Source organism: Panulirus ornatus, chromosome 63 (assembly GCF_036320965.1).
Source record: "Panulirus ornatus isolate Po-2019 chromosome 63, ASM3632096v1, whole genome shotgun sequence".
Lineage (NCBI taxonomy): Eukaryota > Metazoa > Arthropoda > Malacostraca > Decapoda > Palinuridae > Panulirus > Panulirus ornatus.
In genome coordinates this window covers 23,950,691-23,969,619 of record NC_092286.1, presented here as the reverse complement: position 1 = coordinate 23,969,619, position 18,929 = coordinate 23,950,691, and the positions used below count along the sequence as shown (strand labels likewise).

Genomic DNA, 18,929 nt, shown 5'->3' with positions numbered 1-18,929 from the left:
GAGGAGAAGTGGAAGACCAAACTGGAGGTGGAAGGATGGAGTGAAAAAGATTTTGAGTTATATAGGAGGGTGAAACGCATGCAAGGAATAGAGTGAATTGGAACGATGTGGTATACTGGGGTCGATGTGCTGTCAATGAACTGAACCAGGGCATGTGAAGCGTCTGGGATAAACCATGGAAAGTTTTGTGGGGCCTAGATGTGGAAAGGGAGCTGTGGTTTCAGTGCATTACACATGACAGGTAAAGACTGAGTGTGAATGAATGTGGCCCTTTTTGTCTTTTCCTAGCATCACCTTACATGGGGGGGGGGAGCTATTTCATGTGTGGCGGGGTGGCAACGGGAATAGATGAAGGCAGCAAGTATGAATGTGTACATGTGTATATATGTACATGTCTCTGTATATGTATGTATACATTGAAATGTATAGGCATGTATATATGCATGTGTGGGCGTTTATGTGCATACATGTGTACGTGTATGGGTTGGGCCATTCTTTCGTATGTTTTATTGCGCTACCTCGCTAATGTGGGAGACGGTGATTAAGTATAATGAAAAAAAATATATATATATATATACACATGACTGCTAGAGACTGAGAGTGAACAAATGTGGCCTTTTTTGTCTTCTCCCAGAGCTACCTTGGGTGTGTGTGCTGTTTCGTGTGGTAGGGTGGCGACGGGAATGGAGAAGGCAGCAAGTATGAATACATACATGTGTATATATGTATTCGTTGAAATGGATAGGTATGTATATGTTCGTGTGTGGGCGTTTATGTATATACATGTGTATATGGGTGGGTTGGGCCATTCTTTCGTGTTTCCTTACGCTACCTCGCTAACGCGGGAGACAGCGATTAAGCATAATATAATAATATTGTATACCTAAATCCTACACATTTGTATTTTTTTGTATCACACAATAGAAATCTTGAAACCATTTGTGCTTTTTAAGGGTTTAAGAAACTTTTATTCAGAAAATCATTTTACTTACATGGGATATGCAATACAATGTGTTCAATAAATTTCACAAATGAAAAATGGTGATCACACAAAACATACCAACCTCTACTGTCGTGTACTTTTTAAATTTCCTTATCAACTGCATCCAGGGGGGCTTGTAGCACCACATTCTAAATCCAGAAGTTAGAATTACAAAGAACACTGCTTGTGGACTGCACTGTTTCTTAAACAATTGAGAGTATTTTTTGGAATTCCAATAGCCTATAATTCATAATGAAGTCTGTTTGCTTTTCGAGAACAGTAATTTTACATGCATGGTTTCACAACACTGAAATGAACTTTGTTTTCTAGTTACCAGATGCATTGTTATATTTGAGAATACCTTTCATATTATTGAAAAAATAAAATAACTGCAAATCCTGTTTGGATACAGACAGTCCTACAGTTAGCTTTTAAACAAAACTCACAGGCCAAATTTTGCAAATGAGAGGGTATAAACCTGGTGTACAATACTAATCTAATTTCAGGAAATTATCAGTTCTGCAAATTAGCTTATAAATTTTGATGAGAAAATAGCAATAAGAAAAGCTAAAGCAATCATATTTTCTATCAATCATCACTGGATTTTACTGTACATAATTTTGGATGAATCAAATAACTCATTATTACGTGCATAGATATACATTTAAAAATATGAAAATATCGCCAATATCTTCATGTTTTTAAGTAACTCAGAGCAGAGGTAAATGAGAAACATCTACATAATAGTATTTAGATTCATAACACTGAAAAAGAAAAGGCAAGTAAGATTTGAAACTGCAGTGAAATAATATGACTAATTTCCAGTACCTGAGAACAGTACTACATTTAACAAAACAAAAACTTTTATTAGAAAAAAAAAAAAGCGAAAACTTTGTTTGTTAGTATTTACATGGTTCACTAAATACATGTATAAGCTGGCTTATCACAGGTTATGCATGAATTTTCACCTCCAGTATAACATCTGAACCATTGATTTCACAAACTGTGTGATAATGATGTACAACTGAAGCCTACAGAAATAGGCTATGATCATTTTATAAAAAAGATGCAAACTGCAAAAAACTAACTTGCTACAAACACATACTTGCAAAAATCCACGCTTTTATATATAATAGTCACTGCATGTGTTTTACTCTTAAAAAATCCAGTTTTAGTTTACATTATTAATGGATATTTATGCAGACTATATCTTCTGAAACGTGAATTAATCAAGTTAACACTATAAAAAGTATGTCTTCCAAAAAGTATAAATAAATTAATTCTATTTTGACCATTACAGGACTATAGCTTCTTCATGAACAGTGAACAAAACACTATACCTGAGGTACATGAAGATCCTGCCTTACAGTTGGATATCACAAAACCTTTAACTAGTTTAGAAAATGTAATACAATTCCTTATCTTGATGATCCCACTTTGCATTTTACTTTTAAGTTCGCATAGATTTTATTCCATGTTCCTGCGAGAACCCAAAAATGGATAGACAGAGGCCATTTAGCATTATATCTTAAATTAATATCTAAGACTGTATCATCAAGGAAGATGACATATGAAATTAGCAAAGTTAAGAAAAAAGATTTTTCAACCAAGCGTGTGTCCCTGCCCCCGAAAGATGCCCCTTCCACCAGTCCCACCATCGTCATTACTTCTTCGAGCAGTGGGGGCTTGGCCAAAGCCGTAAACATTTTCACGATAGTTAGGAAAGTAGTCATACCTGTAAAAAAAGAAAAAGTTGTAATAAAATTTTTCGTATATTTTGACAGTAATAGGCTCCAAGAGAAGCAAAAGGAGATAATGCAAAACTTTTAAGGCAGTACAATGGGTAGCCTTGGTCATTTAAGAAAGCACTCTCTGGAAGCATTAATGGTCTGCCTCTCCCAAAAAAAATGGTTATTCTCTTTGGCCCTATATATGATGCAGCTCAAATAACAGCTTACTACACATTCCATAACATCATGCAGTATCTTACCTCAACCACTGGTGATTCTCAGTTTCTAAATACCATTCCTCATTCTGTCTCTCTTTTATGCCTCCCAACTTGAGCTTTCCTCATGGCAAATTTGCTAAGGCAACTCTTACTCTTTTCAAACTTCAAGTTAAACATGCTTATTTGTGTCATGGCCAAATTAGCATGCAGATTCCGTTTTCAGAAAAAAAATATAGAAGACTTCTTTGGATCACTGACATTTACAATTGAACATATGGGAAACATCAACACTGAAAAGTTTGGGGAGGCATCTGAGAGAGAGAGTACGTACCTATGATGATATGATTGGTCACTCAGGCTGAATATCATAAACCCACACCATAACCACTCTTCCTTTCCAACCCATATCATCACCACTCGCTTCCTCCTATCCATAACATTACCATGTCTTCATTGCTCTCTCTCGCCCCCATCCACACTCGCATCATTCTCTTCACTGATCATTCACAGCATAACTTCTCCCTCTGTCATCCACACTACCACAGCTCCATCCCTCTCCCAGCCTAACCACCACTGCTACTGTTATCCTCCCACACTTTCACTATCTCCCACACCCATACCACCACAGCTTCCTACCTAACACTTCCTCTATCACCTCCACTGTGACTGCTCCCTCCCTTACTCTCGTCACCACTGCTTCAATACTCACTTATAATGGCCATTCAGGAACATTTACAATATATTATTACACCAGTTATACTTTATACTTTAGTATAGCATGAATGAAAATAAAGTACCAAATTTTTGCCAAAAGCAGGGCTCTAGCACTAGCAAGGAATGGAACTCCCTTCTTAATACATAAATGCATTGTTTATACCACCCTTTTCTAGGAATATGATACTCAGCATAAGTGGGATCAGTGTCCGAAAAACATGTTTTTTACTTCTATCTGAGAGACAGTCTCAATCAGCTGGTAGGCAGCCAACGACTAGGGAGGTGTACTACCCGCCTGAGTACCAGGAGGGTTATTGATGGCTACGTAGTGAGCCAGCACTTCACTAGTTGTCAAGTTGTACTTCTCTGGCCCAGGTAGCTAACCTTTCATTTTGCATCACTCACACATACAATCTTTCCTTGTCTCACATAACTGACAGCACTTAACTCACACAACTCCTTTTCTGAAACTAGATTCACCTGAATTGAGCACTATATGATAGCATTGCATTTTGGCAAAAAGGTAGGAGCAATATATAGAAGTAGCAGGTAGGAATATTTAGACTGGAACATTAGGTTGAAGCGATAGGTAGGAATATTAAGCAGGGGCATTTAGTTGACACAGCAAATAGGATAAGGTAAGAGCCTCTGCAAACACTGAGCTAGAGTTGCCCTCTGCCAGTGGCCTGTTAAGGGTGAGGCACTAAATGCTCAGAAGTGTCACTGGAATTCACAATTTATGGAGACTCTATTGTCGTGGCTACCCCCTTGAGGGAGTTCCAGGTGGGAACAGGTATCAGAGAAACAGATAGATACATAGCAGTCTTGACACAAAAGTTTCCAGATCAACAATGTACAACTGAAATTGACGATGTATATCTTGTATCTCCATTATGTAACCTCACACTTAAGAAACTTACAAGATCTGTGGAGTCCGGAGTAGAGTTGCTCCACCGAAGTCTTGAGGATACTTGAACATTAGGAAGAAGTAGAGGTGTCCAACAAGAATTCCAATAAAAACCAACATACCCCTATTGTGGAAGAAAAACATCATGATATACTTTGTCTCTTATGTGGGATGAATAAACAGTATGGCACATAAAAATGGTAAAGCTTAAAATGTATATCACATGTGTAGGCTAAATTTTTTATTGAAAAATTATAAAATAATGCATAAAGCAGAGTAAAGCCAACATTCACATTACTAAACCAAATATTTCATTAAGATACCATCTGAACATTATTAATGTAAAGAGGGCAAATCAGAGGTCATTCCCAAAACATAGGTAATCTCCAAACCTATGCAAAATAAAGGTTAGAGCAACATACTTATGATGGGATGCCAGAGCACTCTTAAATATTTGCTTTGCTTTGTTGCATGTACATAATCATACATGTACATAATCATACTGTCTGCCTTTATTCATTCCCATCACCACCTCGCCACAAATGAAATAACAACCCCCTCCCCCTCATGTGTGCGAGGTAGTGCTAGGAAAAGACAACAAAGGCCACATTCGTTCACACTCAGTCTCTAGCTGTCATGTAATAATGCACTGAAACCACAGCTCCCTTTCCACATCCAGGCCCCACAGAACTTTCCATGGTTTACCCCAGATGCTTCACATGCCATGGTTCAATCCATTGACAGCACGTCGACCCCGGTATACCACATCGTTCCAATTCACTCTATTCCTTGCACTCCTTTCCCCCTCCTGCATATTCAGGCCCCGATCACTCAAAATCTTTTTCACTTCATCTTTCCACCTCCAATTTGGTCTCCCACTTCTCCTCGTTCCCTCCACCTCTGATAAATATATCCTCTTGGTCAATCTCTCCTCACTCATTCTCTATGTGACCAAACTATTTCAAAACACCCTCTTCTGCTCTCTCAACCACACTCTTTTTATTTCCACACATCTCTTGTACCCTATTATTACTTACTCGATCAAACCACCTCACACCCCATATTGTCCTCAAACATCTCATTTCCAGCACATCCACCCTCCTCCGCACAACTCTATCCACAGCCCACAACCATATAACATTGTTGGAACCACTATTCCTTCAAACATACCCATTTTTGCTTTCCGAGATAATTTCCTCGACTTTCACACATTCTTCAACGCTCCCAGAATTTTTGCCCCCTCCCCCACTTGATCCACTTCCGCTTCCATGGTTCCATCCGCTGCCAAATCCACTCCCAGATATCTAAAACACTTCACTTCCTCCAGTTTTTCTCCATTCAAACTTACCTCCTAACTGACTTGACCCTCAACCCTACTGTACCAAATAACCTAGCTCTTATTCACATTTACTCTCAACTTTCTTCTTTCACACACTTTACCAAACTCAGTCACCAGATTCTGCAGTTTCTCACATGAATCAGCCACCAGCGCTGTATCATCAGCGAACAACAGCTGACTCACCTCCCAAGCTCTCTCATTCACAACAGACTTCATACTTGCCCCTCTTTCCAAAACTCTTGCATTCACCTCCCTAACAACCCCATCCATAAACAAATTAAACAACCATGGAGACGTCACACACCCCTGCGCAAACCTACATTCACTGGGAACCAATCACTTTCCTCTCTTCCTACACGTACACATGCCTTACATCCTCGATAAAAACTTTTCACTGCTTCTAAACTTGCCTCCCACACTATATATTCTTAGTACCTTCCACAGAGCATCTCTATCAACTCTATCATATGCCTTCTCCAGATCCATAAATGCTACATACGAATCCATTTTCTTTTCTAAGTATTTCTCACATACATTCTTCAAAGCAAACACCTGATCCACACATCCTCTACCACTTCTGAAACGACACTGCTCTTCCCCAATCTGATGCTCTGTACATGCCTTCACCCTGTCAATCAATTCCCTCCCATATAATTTCCCAGGAATACTCAACAAACTTATACCTCTGTAATTTGAGCACTTACTCTTGTCCCCTTTGCCTTTGTACAATGGCACTATGCAACCATTCTGCCAATCCTCAGGCACCTCACCATGAATCATACATACATTAAATAACCTTACCAACCAGTCAACAATACAGTCTCCCCCTTTTTTATTAAATTCCACTGCAATACCATCCAAACCCGCTGCCTTGCTGGCTTTCATCTTCCACAAAGTTTTTACTACCTCTTCTCTGTTTACCAAATCATTTTCCCTAACCCTCTCACTTTGCACACCACCTCGACCAAAACACCCTATATCTGCCACTCTATCATCAAACATATTCAACAAACCTTCAAAATACTCACTCCATCTCCTTCTCCCATCACCACTACTGAAGTTCCCATTTGTTCCCTTGTCTTATGCACTTTATTTACCTCCTTCCAAAACATCTTTTAAATATACATCTGCATAAATAGGTAGATGAGAAATGAAATCAGGTGAAAAGCTTAACCAAGGTGGGGATGCACACATTTACACAGACATGGAATGGACCCTTATGGTAAAAAAAAATAGTTCTACCTCTACTTCTTAGAATGAAACTACAAATGAAATAAAAAAGTTGGCATGGAAGGAACATAATGATAAATCAAGTTCTGATGAATGAAAAACTGTTTCTCTTCAAGACAGTGTCCCATGGGCTTAGAGAGAATCTAACAATCCTTATGGGTTAGAAACCCTTTACCTCTTGCCTTCTGGTAAGGTGAATGTGTATCACTCCTCACTCACCACCTACTGAGTAGTTGCAGAACACAGTTTGGTCGGGGCCTGCCCTTCTTCCACTCAACTGCCTTCATTCAATGATGCCATCATCATCCTACAGGCTGTCACACTGGTTACCTCAAAATTCTCAAAACATGGACATCACCCTGATGGTGGTTACTATCAGTTACTGGAAAAGTTTTTCAAAAGAGAGGAAAAAGTAAGTTAAGAGACAAACACACAGATTTGTTCAAGGAACACCCCCTCCAAACTGAGAATTTTTTCGTTCTTCAAACTCACCTTTCTCTCTAGGGTCAGTTTGTTCTGTGAGTTTTGAAAGTATAGTAACATAGAAGAGAAGCATTAGAGAAAAGCTTTTCAGCTGAGGGAACAATACAGTAATATTTTCCTTAAAAGGTTATCTTGCAGCACATCAGTGATTCTCTGCCTCAAAGATGAGAAGCCTAATGACACTTGAAGGCTGATCCTCAATATCTAAAATGAAGTACCGTTTAACAAAAGTCTGAGGAATGCCAATGCTCTCTTTGGTTACTCTCCTTAGAAGACTAGAAAGGAAGCTTCCTTTCAGGCATCAAGGGCTCTAATTTATGGGCCAGATTGGGCCAAGAAAAAATATCTTTAATCCAAGATGTGATGTTTCTTGTAGAGAGAAGTTTCAAGCTTCTTGGAGAAAAAAATGTTACCCTTGATAATTTCACATGATCTCAATGAATTCTCCAAAGATTAAAACTGGCATGAGGCATGATGTTTTCCAGCAGAAGTCCTACAACAAGCAACTGAACTACAAGTATTTTGAAACCTGCCTGCTTCTTTCTTTGCCAAAAGTGAGGATTTTCTTACTATGGCTCAATCCTCTGTTCTTGATGCTACCTCACTAATGTGGGATATGGTGAACGTGTATGAAAAAAAAATATATATATTAGGAACATGCAGGAGGGTGAAAGGCGGGCAAGGAATAGAGTGAATTGGATCGATGTGATATACTGGGGTCGACGTGCTGTCAATGGATTGAATCAGGGCATGTGAAGCGTCTGGGGTAAAAGTTCTGTGGGGCCTGGATGTGGAAAGGGAGCTGTGGTTTCGGGCATTATTACATGACAGCTAGAGAGTGAGTGTGAACGAATGGGGCCTTTGTTGTCTTTTCCTAGCACTACCTTGCACACATGAGGGGGAGGGGGATGTTATTCCATGTGTGGCAAGGTGGCGATGGGAATGAATGAAGGCAGACTATGAATTATGTTTTTTTTTGCTTTGTCGCTGTCTCCCGCGTTTGCGAGGTAGCGCAAGGAAACAGACGAAAGAAATGGCCCAACCCACCCCCATACACATGTATATACATACGTCCACACACGCAAATATACATACCTACACAGCTTTCCATGGTTGTGTAGGTATGTATATTTGCGTGTGTGGACGTATGTACATGTGTATATATATGTCCATGTGTGTATATATATGCGTACATTGAGATGTATAGGTATATATATTTGCATGTGTGGACGTGTGTGTATATACGTGTGTATGGGGGTGGGTGGGGCCATTTCTTTCATCTGTTTCCTTGCGCTACCTCGCAGACGCGGGAGACAGCGACAAAGCAAAATAAATAATTTTTTTTTTTTGCTTTGTCGCTGTCTCCCTGGGGATAGGGGAGAAAGAATACTTCCCACGTATTCCCTGCGTGTTGTAGAAGGCAACTAAAAGGGGAGGGAGCAGGTGGCTGGAAATCCTCCCCTCTCTTTTTTTTTTAATTTTCCAAAAGAAGGAATAGAGAAGGGGGCCACATGAGGATATTCCCTCAAAGGCCCAGTCCACTGTTCTTAACGCTACCTCGCTGATGTGGGAAATGGCGAATAGTATGAAAGAAAAAAGAAAGATATATATATATATATATATATATATATATATATATATATATATATATATATTTTCTTTCTTTCATACAATACGCCATTTCCCGCGTTAGCAAGGTAGCGTTAAGAACAGAGGACTGGGCCTTTGAGGGAATATCCTCATCTGGCCCTCTTCTCTGTTCCTTCTTTGGGAAAATTAAAAAAAAAAAAAAGAGGGGAGGATTTCCAGCCCCCCGCTCCCTTCCCTTTTAGTCGCCTTCTACGACACGCAGGGAATACGTGGGAAGTATTCTTTCTCCCCTATCCCCAGGAATATATATATATTTACTTATTTTATATTTTATTTTGCTTTGTCGCTGTCTCCCGTGTTTGCGAGGTAGCGCAAGGAAACAGACGAAAGAAATGGCCCAACCCACCCCCATACACATGTACATACATATACGTCCCCACACGCAAATATGCATACCCATACATCTCAAGGTACACATATATATACACACACAGACATATACATATATACACATGCACACAATTCACACTGTCTGCCTTTATTCATTCCCATTGCCACCTCATCACACATGGAATAACATCCCCCTCCCCCCTCGTGTGTGAGGTAGCGCCAGGAAAAGACAACAAAGGCCCCATTCATTCACACTCAGTCTCTAGCTGTCATGCAATAATGCCCAAAACCACAGCTCCCTTTCCACATCCAGGCTCCACACAACTTTCCATGGTTTACCCCAGACACTTCACATGCCCTGATTCAATCCAGTGACAGCATGTCGACCCCAGTATACCACATCGATCCAATTCACTCTATTCCTTGCCCGCCTTTCACCCTCCTGCATGTTCAGGCCCCGATCACTCAAAATCTTTTTCACTCCATCTTTCCAACTCCAATTTGGTCTCCAACTTCTCCTCGTTCCCTCCACCTCCGACACATATATCCTCTTGGTCAATCTTTCCTCACTCATTCTCTCCATGTGCCCAAACCATTTCAAAACACCCTCTTCTGCTCTCTCAACCACGCTCTTCTTATTTCCACATCTCTCTTACCCTTACATTACTTACTTGATCAAACCACCTCACACCACATATTGTCCTCAAACATCTCATTTCCAGCACATCCACCCTCCTGCGCACAACTCTATCCATAGTCCACGCCTCGCAACCATACAACATTGTTGGAACCACTATTCCTTCAAATATACCCATTTTTGCTTTCCGAGATAATGTTCTCGACTTCCACACATTCTTCAAGGCTCCCAGGATTTTCGCCCCCTCCCCCACCCTATGATTCACTTCCGCTTCCATGGTTCCATCTGCTGCCAGATCCACTCCCAGATATCTAAAACACTTTACTTCCTCCAGTTTTTCTCCATTCAAACTTACCTCCCAACTGACTTTATCCTCAACCCTACTGTACCTAATAACCTTGCTCTTATTCACATTTACTCTTAACTTTCTTCTTTCACACACTTTACCAAACTCAGTCACCAGCTTCTGCAGTTTCTCACATGAATCAGCCACCAGCGCTGTATCATCAGCAAACAACAACTGACTCACTTCCCAAGCTCTCTCATCCCCAACAGACTGCATACTTGCCCCTCTTTCCAAAACTCTTGCATTCACCTCCCTAACAACCCCATCCATAAACAAATTAAACAACCATGGAGACATCACACACCCCTGCCGCAAACCTACATTCACTGAGAACCAATCACTTTCCTCTCTTCCTACACGTACACATGCCTTACATCCTCGATAAAAACTTTTCACTGCTTTTAACAACTTGCCTCCCACACCATATATTCTTAGTACCTTCCAGAGAGCATCTCTATCAACTCTCTCATATGCCTTCTCCAGATCCATAAATGCTACATATATATACATATATATATATATATATATATATATATATATATATATATATATATATATCATAAAGATATTAATCTTTTACTCTTGAAACATCAAAGCAGCACATAAGAAAGAACATATCTGTCACATAACCCACTTTCTAATATCAAAATGTTTAATGTCCAAGCATAAAAATTCCTTTTCCTTACTGTAGCAGCATAACAACATCCAGCATATATGAAATATGAATTATCACACCTAGCTTAACACCGCAAAATGATTCTATCTAAACTTCACATAAACTTAATACGTCAAGATATATGAAATTATAATAGCCATTGTACAAAGGCAAAGGGGATAAGAGTGAGTGCTCAAATTACAGAGGTATAAGTTTGTTGAGTATTCCTGGTAAATTATATGGGAGGGTATTGATTGAGAAGGTGAAGGCATGTACAGAGCATCAGATTGGGGAAGAGCAGTGTGGTTTCAGAAGTGGTAGAGGATGTGTGGATCAGGTGTTTGCTTTGAAGAATGTATGTGAGAAATACTTAGAAAAGCAAATGGATTTGTATGTAGCATTTATGGATCTGGAGAAGGCATATGATAGAGTTGATAGAGATGCTCTGTGGAAGGTATTAAGAATATATGGTGTGGGAGGCAAGTTGTTAGAAGTAGTGAAAAGTTTTTATCAAGGATGTAAGGCATGTGTACGTGTAGGAAGAGAGGAAAGTGATTGGTTCTCATTGAATGTAGGTTTGCGGCAGGGGTGTGTGATGTCTCCATGGTTATTTAATTTGTTTATGGATGGGGTTGTTAGGGAGGTGAATGCAAGAGTTTTGGAAAGAGGGGCAAGAATGAAGTCTGTTGTGGATGAGAGAGCTTGGGAAGTGAGTCAGTTGTTGTTCGCTAATGATACAGCGCTTGTGGCTGATTCATGTGAGAAACTGCAGAAGCTGGTGACTGAGTTTGGTAAAGTGTGTGAAAGAAGAAAGTTAAGAGTAAATGTGAATAAGAGCAAGGTTATTAGGTACAGTAGGGTTGAGGATCAAGTCAATTGGGAGGTAAGTTTGAATGGAGAAAAACTGGAGGAAGTAAAGTGTTTTAGATATCTGGGAGTGGATCTGGCAGAGGATGGAACCATGGAAGTGGAAGTGTATCATAGGGTGGCGGAGGGGGCGAAAATCCTGGGAGCCTTGAAGAATGTGTGGAAGTCGAGAACATTATCTCAGAAAGCAAAAATGGGTATGTTTGAAGGAATAGTGGTTCCAACAATGTTGTATGGTTGCGAGGCGTGGGCTATGGATAGAGTTGTGCGCAGGAGGGTGGATGTGCTGGAAATGAGATGTTTGAGGACAATGTGTGGTGTGAGGTGGTTTGATTGAGTAAGTAATGTAAGGGTAAGAGAGATGTGTGGAAATAAAAAGAGCGTGGTTGAGGGAGCGGAAGAGGGTGTTTTGAAATGGTTTGGGCACATGGAGAGAATGAGTGAGGAAAGATTGACCAGAGGATATATGTGTCAGAGGTTGAGGGAACGAGAAGTGGGAGACCAAATTGGAGGTGGAAAGATGGAGTGAAAAAGATTTTGAGTGATCGGGGCCTGAACATGCAAGAGGGTGAAAGACGGGCAAGGAATAGAGTGAACTGGATCGATGTGGTATACTGGGGTTGACGTGCTGTCAGTGGATTGAATCAGGGCATGTGAAGCGTCTGGGGTAAACCATGGAAAGCTGTGTGGGTCCTGGATGTGGAAGGGGAGCTGTGGTTTCGGGCATTATTGCATGACAGCTAGAGACAGAGTGTATACGAATGAGGCCTTTGTTGTCTTTTCCTAGCGCTACCCCGCACACATGAGGGGGGAGGGGGATGGTATTCCATGTGTGGCGAGGTGGCGATGGGAATGAATAAAGGCAGACAGTGTGAATTGTGTGCATGGGTATATATGTATGTGTCTGTGTGTGTATATATATATGTGTACACTGAGATGTATAGGTATGTATATTTGCGTGTGTGGACGTGTGTGTATATACATGTGTATAGGGGTGGGTTGGGCCATTTCTTTCGTCTGTTTCCTTGCGCTACCTCGCAAACGCGGGAGACAGCGACAAAGCAAAATAAATAAATAAATAAATAGCTGTATTCTACATATTCATAAAACCACACAATAGGCTGTAGGAACTCATTTACGTATCATCAAGCAGTGTCACCCCTGCAACTTGCTGCTGGTCCTGCCGTAAATTAATATTGACCATCTCCAAGGGTGTGACTATGAAGTGGTTAATCCAAAGGTCATTGTGGTTAATTGTGATGATTCCATTAGAGTGTCCTGAGGCGTGTCAAGTGTGTTTTAAATGTAATTGGAGAAGTTGGAGAAAGCTGAGGAGTGACCGAGGAATATTTCAAGTCTGTTAAGGCTAGAATTAGTACAATATTAGTGGAAAGATATGTAAAAAGATTATATGATTGAGCAATGAATTTATTTAGTAGACTATCGCTATCAGTACGAGGTACGGGAATCAGAGCGAAAATGGGCCTACCTAACCCTGTATGATTAAATCCGCATAACGCACATATAATACCTAACATGTATGGTCCTGATATGATAAGTCTGTGGTTTTTGTCATTTTGTCGCTGAGCGATTGTAGAATGAGCTTTGATAGACAAAGAATGCCCCACCACCCCCCAACACAGTATAGGGTAGCGTACTACCGCAAATTCATACTACACGCTTTCCATGGTTTCGATGGATGCAATCCTCTGATCAATCCCTGACAGCACGTAACGGTATAGTTCATGCTGTCATTATCATTTTTCCTCATTATATCATGCATTTCAGTGTGAATACTGATAATTATACATCTTTACTCAATTGGTTGGCCTTCTCTCGTTTTCCTTGCCTACCCGCAAACGCGGAACAGCGACAATGCTTAAATAATCATAATCATCAAATCATCTCCATTCCCAAATCATTCAAAACCACCCATTGCTGTCAGGAACCCTTCTTTTATCATCAAGCATCTTCCCCTAACTTACTGCAGTCTCAAACCACTAATACTGACCATTCGCGTCAATGACATCCAATTAACCTGGCACATCCCATCAGGCATCAAGCTTCTCTTTTATTATCATTCCTCCATGTAATCATCTGTACCCTACAAGTTGCCTTCAAATCTACATTATTGTTACGAGTATGTCTAACTTCACATGCTTCAAGGCCCAGATTTTCCCTACCCCTGCTAATGACCTTGCATTCATGTTCCACCCTTTCATATCCACTCATGATATCTATAAAATAACTTCATTCTCTTTTTTTTTTTTTCAATACTACGCCTTTGCCTGCCCTACGAGTGTGCCCTATAACTTAGCGATCTTATAATGCCACCCTCACATCTCTCTTCACAATTAAAAGCTCAGCACACTTCTGCATTTCATAACCTACATCAACATATACATCAGAATATACATATTTTTCATCTTCCCAAGTCTTCTTCCCACGACGTTCTGCCCTTTTCGCAAAACATAATATAGAAATGCCATATATATAATATATAATAAATGTATATACATATTTTTCTTTAACACCAATTATACATATCCTACACGTTCAGGTTTTACGCCAGTCGCATGAAACCTGATTCAAAATCCACCCCCCCCATACCAGTTAACAGTATCCACACGCTCATACCTCATCCTTCCATTTTCCCCACCTCACTTGCTTGTTCAACCACTGACAGCAGTCAACCGGTATACAAAATCGTCATTATCTATCTCCCTCCTTTCACCCTCTCAAATCCCGCACAAAATCTTTTTCACTCCATCTTTCCACCTCCAATTTGGTCTCCCTCTTCTCCTCGTTCCCTCCACCTCCGACACATATATCCTCTTGGTCAATCTTTCCTCACTCATTCTCTCCATGTGCCCAAACCACTTCAAAACACCCTCTTCTGCTCTCTCAACCACGCTCTTTTTATTTCCACACATCTCTCTTACCCTTATGTTACTCACTCGATCAAACCACCTCACACCACACATTGTCCTCAAACATCTCATTTCCAGCACATCCATCCTCCTGCGCACAACTCTATCCATAGCCCACGCCTCGCAACCATACAACATTGTTGGAACCACTATTCCTTTAAACATACCCATTTTTGCTTTCCGAGATAATGTTCTCGACTTCCACACATTCTTCAGGGCCCCCAGAATTTTCGCCCCCTCCCCCACCCTATGATCCACTTCCGCTTCCATGGTTCCATCCGCTGCCAGATCCACTCCCAGATATCTAAAACACTTCACTTCCTCCAGTTTTTCTCCATTCAAACTCACCTCCCAATTGACTTGACCCTCAACCCTACTGTACCTAATAACCTTGCTCTTATTCACATTTACTCTTAACTTTCTTCTTCCACACACTTTACCAAACTCACTCACCAGCTTCTGCAGTTTCTCACATGAATCAGCCACCAGCGCTGTATCATCAGCGAACAACAACTGACTCACTTCCCAAGCTCTCTCATCCCCAACAGACTTCATACTTGCCCCTCTTTCCAAAACTCTTGCATTTACCTCCCTAACAACCCCATCCATAAACAAATTAAACAAACATGGAGACATCACACACCCCTGCCGCAAACCTACATTCACTGAGAACCAATCACTTTCCTCTCTTCCTACACGTACACATGCCTTACATCCTCGATAAAAACTTTTCACTGCTTCTAACAACTTTCCTCCCACACCATATATTCTTAATACCTTCCACAGAGCATCTCTATCAACTCTATCATATGCCTTCTCCAGATCCATAAATGCTACATACAAATCCATTTGCTTTTCTAAGTATTTCTCACATACATTCTTCAAAGCAAACACCTGATCCACACATCCTCTACCACTTCTGAAACCACACTGCTCTTCCCCAATCTGATGCTCTGTACATGCCTTCACCCTCTCAATCAATACCCTCCCATATAATTTACCAGGAATACTCAACAAACTTATACCTCTGTAATTTGAGCATTCACTCTTATCCCCTTTGCCTTTGTACAATGGCACTATGCACGCATTCCGCCAATCCTCAGGCACCTCACCATGAGTCATACATACATTAAATAACCTTACCAACCAGTCAACAATACAGTCACCCCCTTTTTTAATAAATTCCACTGCAATACCATCCAAACCTGCTGCCTTGCCGGCTTTCATCTTCCGCAAAGCTTTCACTACCTCTTCTCTGTTTACCAAATCATTTTCCCTAACCCTCTCACTTTGCACACCACCTCGACCAAAACACCCTATATCTGCCACTCTATCATCAAACACATTCAACAAACCTTCAAAATACTCACTCCATCTCCTTCTCACATCACCACTACTTGTTATCACCTCCCCATTTGCGCCCTTCACTGAAGTTCCCATTTGCTCCCTGGGAACTTCAGTGAAGGGCGCAAATTTAATGATACTCTCTCACCCCAACTCTCATTTGCCCTTTTTTTCACCTCTTGCACCTTTCTCTTGACCTCCTGTCTCTTTCTTTTATACATCTCCCACTCAATTGCATTTTTTCCCTGCAAAAATCATCCAAATGCCTCTCTCTTATCTTTCACTAATACTCTTACGTCTTCATCCCACCACTCACTACCCTTTCTAATCAACCCACTTCCCACTCTTCTCATGCCACAAGCATCTTTTGCACAATCCATCACTGATTCCCTAAATACATCCCATTCCTCCCCCATATATATATATATATATATATATATATATATATATATATATATATATGATGGATTGCGCAAAAGATGCTTGTGGCATGAGAAGAGTGGGAGGTGGGTTGATTAGAAAGGGTAGTGAGTGGTGGGATGAAGACGTAAGAGTATTAGTGAAAGATAAGAGAGAGGCATTTGGACGATTTTTGCAGGGAAAAAATGCAATTGAGTGGGAGATGTATAAAAGAAAGAGACAGGAGGTCAAGAGAAAGGTGCAAGAGGTGAAAAAAAGGGCAAATGAGAGTTGGGGTGAGAGAGTATCATTAAATTTTAGGGAGAATAAAAAGATGTTCTGGAAGGAGGTAAATAAAGTGCGTAAGACAAGGGAGCAAATGGGAACTGCAGTGAAGGGCGCAAATGGGGAGGTGATAACAAGTAGTGGTGATGTGAGAAGGAGATGGAGTGAGTATTTTGAAGGTTTGTTGAATGTGTTTGATGATAGAGTGGCAGATATAGGGTGTTTTGGTCGAGGTGGTGTGCAAAGTGAGAGGGTTAGGGAAAATGATTTGGTAAACAGAGAAGAGGTAGAGAAAGCTTTGCGGAAGATGAAAGCCGGCAAGGCAGCAGGTTTGGATGGTATTGCAGTGGAATTTATTAAAAAAAGGGGGTGACTGTATTGTTGACTGGTTGGTAAGGCTATTTAATGTATGTATGACTCATGGTGAGGTGCCTGAGGATTGGCGGAATGCGTGCATAGTGCCATTGTACAAAGGCAAAGGGGATAAGAGTGCTCAAATTACAGAGGTATAAGTTTGTTGAGTATTCCTGGTAAATTATATGGGAGGGTATTGATTGAGAGGGTGAAGGCATGTACAGAGCATCAGATTGGGGAAGATCAGTGTGGTTTCAGAAGTGGTAGAGGATGTGTGGATCAGGTGTTTGCTTTGAAGAATGTATGTGAGAAATACTTAGAAAAGCAAATGGATTTGTATGTAGCATTTATGGATCTGGAGAAGGCATATGATAGAGTTGATAGAGATGCTCTGTGGAAAGTATTAAGAATATATGGTGTGGGAGGAAAGTTGTTAGAAGCAGTGAAAAGTTTTTATCGAGGATGTAAGGCATGTGTACGTGTAGGAAGAGAGGAAAGTGATTGGTTCTCAGTGAATGTAGGTTTGCGGCAGGGGTGTGTGATGTCTCCATGGTTGTTTAATTTGTTTATGGATGGGGTTGTTAGGGAGGTAAATGCAAGAGTTTTGGAAAGAGGGGCAAGTATGAAGTCTGTTGGGGATGAGAGAGCTTGGGAAGTGAGTCAGTTGTTGTTCGCTGATGATACAGCGCTGGTGGCTGATTCATGTGAGAAACTGCAGAAGCTGGTGACTGAGTTTGGTAAAGTGTGTGGAAGAAGAAAGTTAAGAGTAAATGTGAATAAGAGCAAGGTTATTAGGTACGGTAGGGTTGAGGGTCAAGTCAATTGGGAGGTGAGTTTGAATGGAGAAAAACTGGAGGAAGTGAAGTGTTTTAGATATCTGGGAGTGGATCTGGCAGCGGATGGAACCATGGAAGCGGAAGTGGATCATAGGGTGGGGGAGGGGGCGAAAATTCTGGGGGCCTTGAAGAATGTGTGGAAGTCGAGAACATTATCTCGGAAAGCAAAAATGGGTATGTTTGAAGGAATAGTGGTTCCAACAATGTTGTATGGTTGCGAGGCGTGGGCTATGGATGGAGTTGTGCGCAGGAGGATGGATGTGCTGGAAATGAGATGTTTGAGGACAATGTGTGGTGTGAGGTGGTTTGATCGAGTGAGTAACGTAAGGGTAAGAGACATGTGTGGAAATAAAAAGAGCGTGGTTGAGAGAGTAGAAGAGGGTGTTTTGAAGTGGTTTGGGCACATGGAGAGGATGAGTGAGGAAAGATTGACCAAGAGGATATATGTGTCAGAGGTGGAGGGAGCAAGGAGAAGAGGGAGACCAAATTGGAGGTGGAAAGATGGAGTGAAAAAGATTTTGTGTGATCGGGGCCTGAACATGCAGGAGGGTGAAAGGAGGGCAAGGAATAGAGTGAATTGGAGCGATGTGGTATACCGGGGTTGACGTGCTGTCAGTGGATTGAATCAAGGCATGTGAAGCGTCTGGGGTAAACCATGGAAAGCTGTGTAGGTATGTATATTTGCGTGTGTGG

At 41.0% G+C, this 18,929-nt stretch overlaps 1 protein-coding gene across 1 annotated transcript in view; it reads right to left on the bottom strand.

Moving 5' to 3' along the window:
• Positions 1-965: 965 nt before the first annotated feature.
• Positions 966-18,929, bottom strand: part of Der-1 (derlin 1) — a 58,360-nt gene continuing 40,396 nt past the window's right edge. Inside the window, exons 5-6 of the mRNA XM_071656668.1 lie at positions 4,565-4,675; positions 966-2,717 (exon numbers count right to left, since the gene is read on the bottom strand). Coding sequence (XP_071512769.1) covers positions 2,585-2,717; positions 4,565-4,675 — 244 coding nt within the window. The 3' untranslated portion in view covers positions 966-2,584. The remainder of the gene's footprint in view (positions 2,718-4,564; positions 4,676-18,929) is intronic.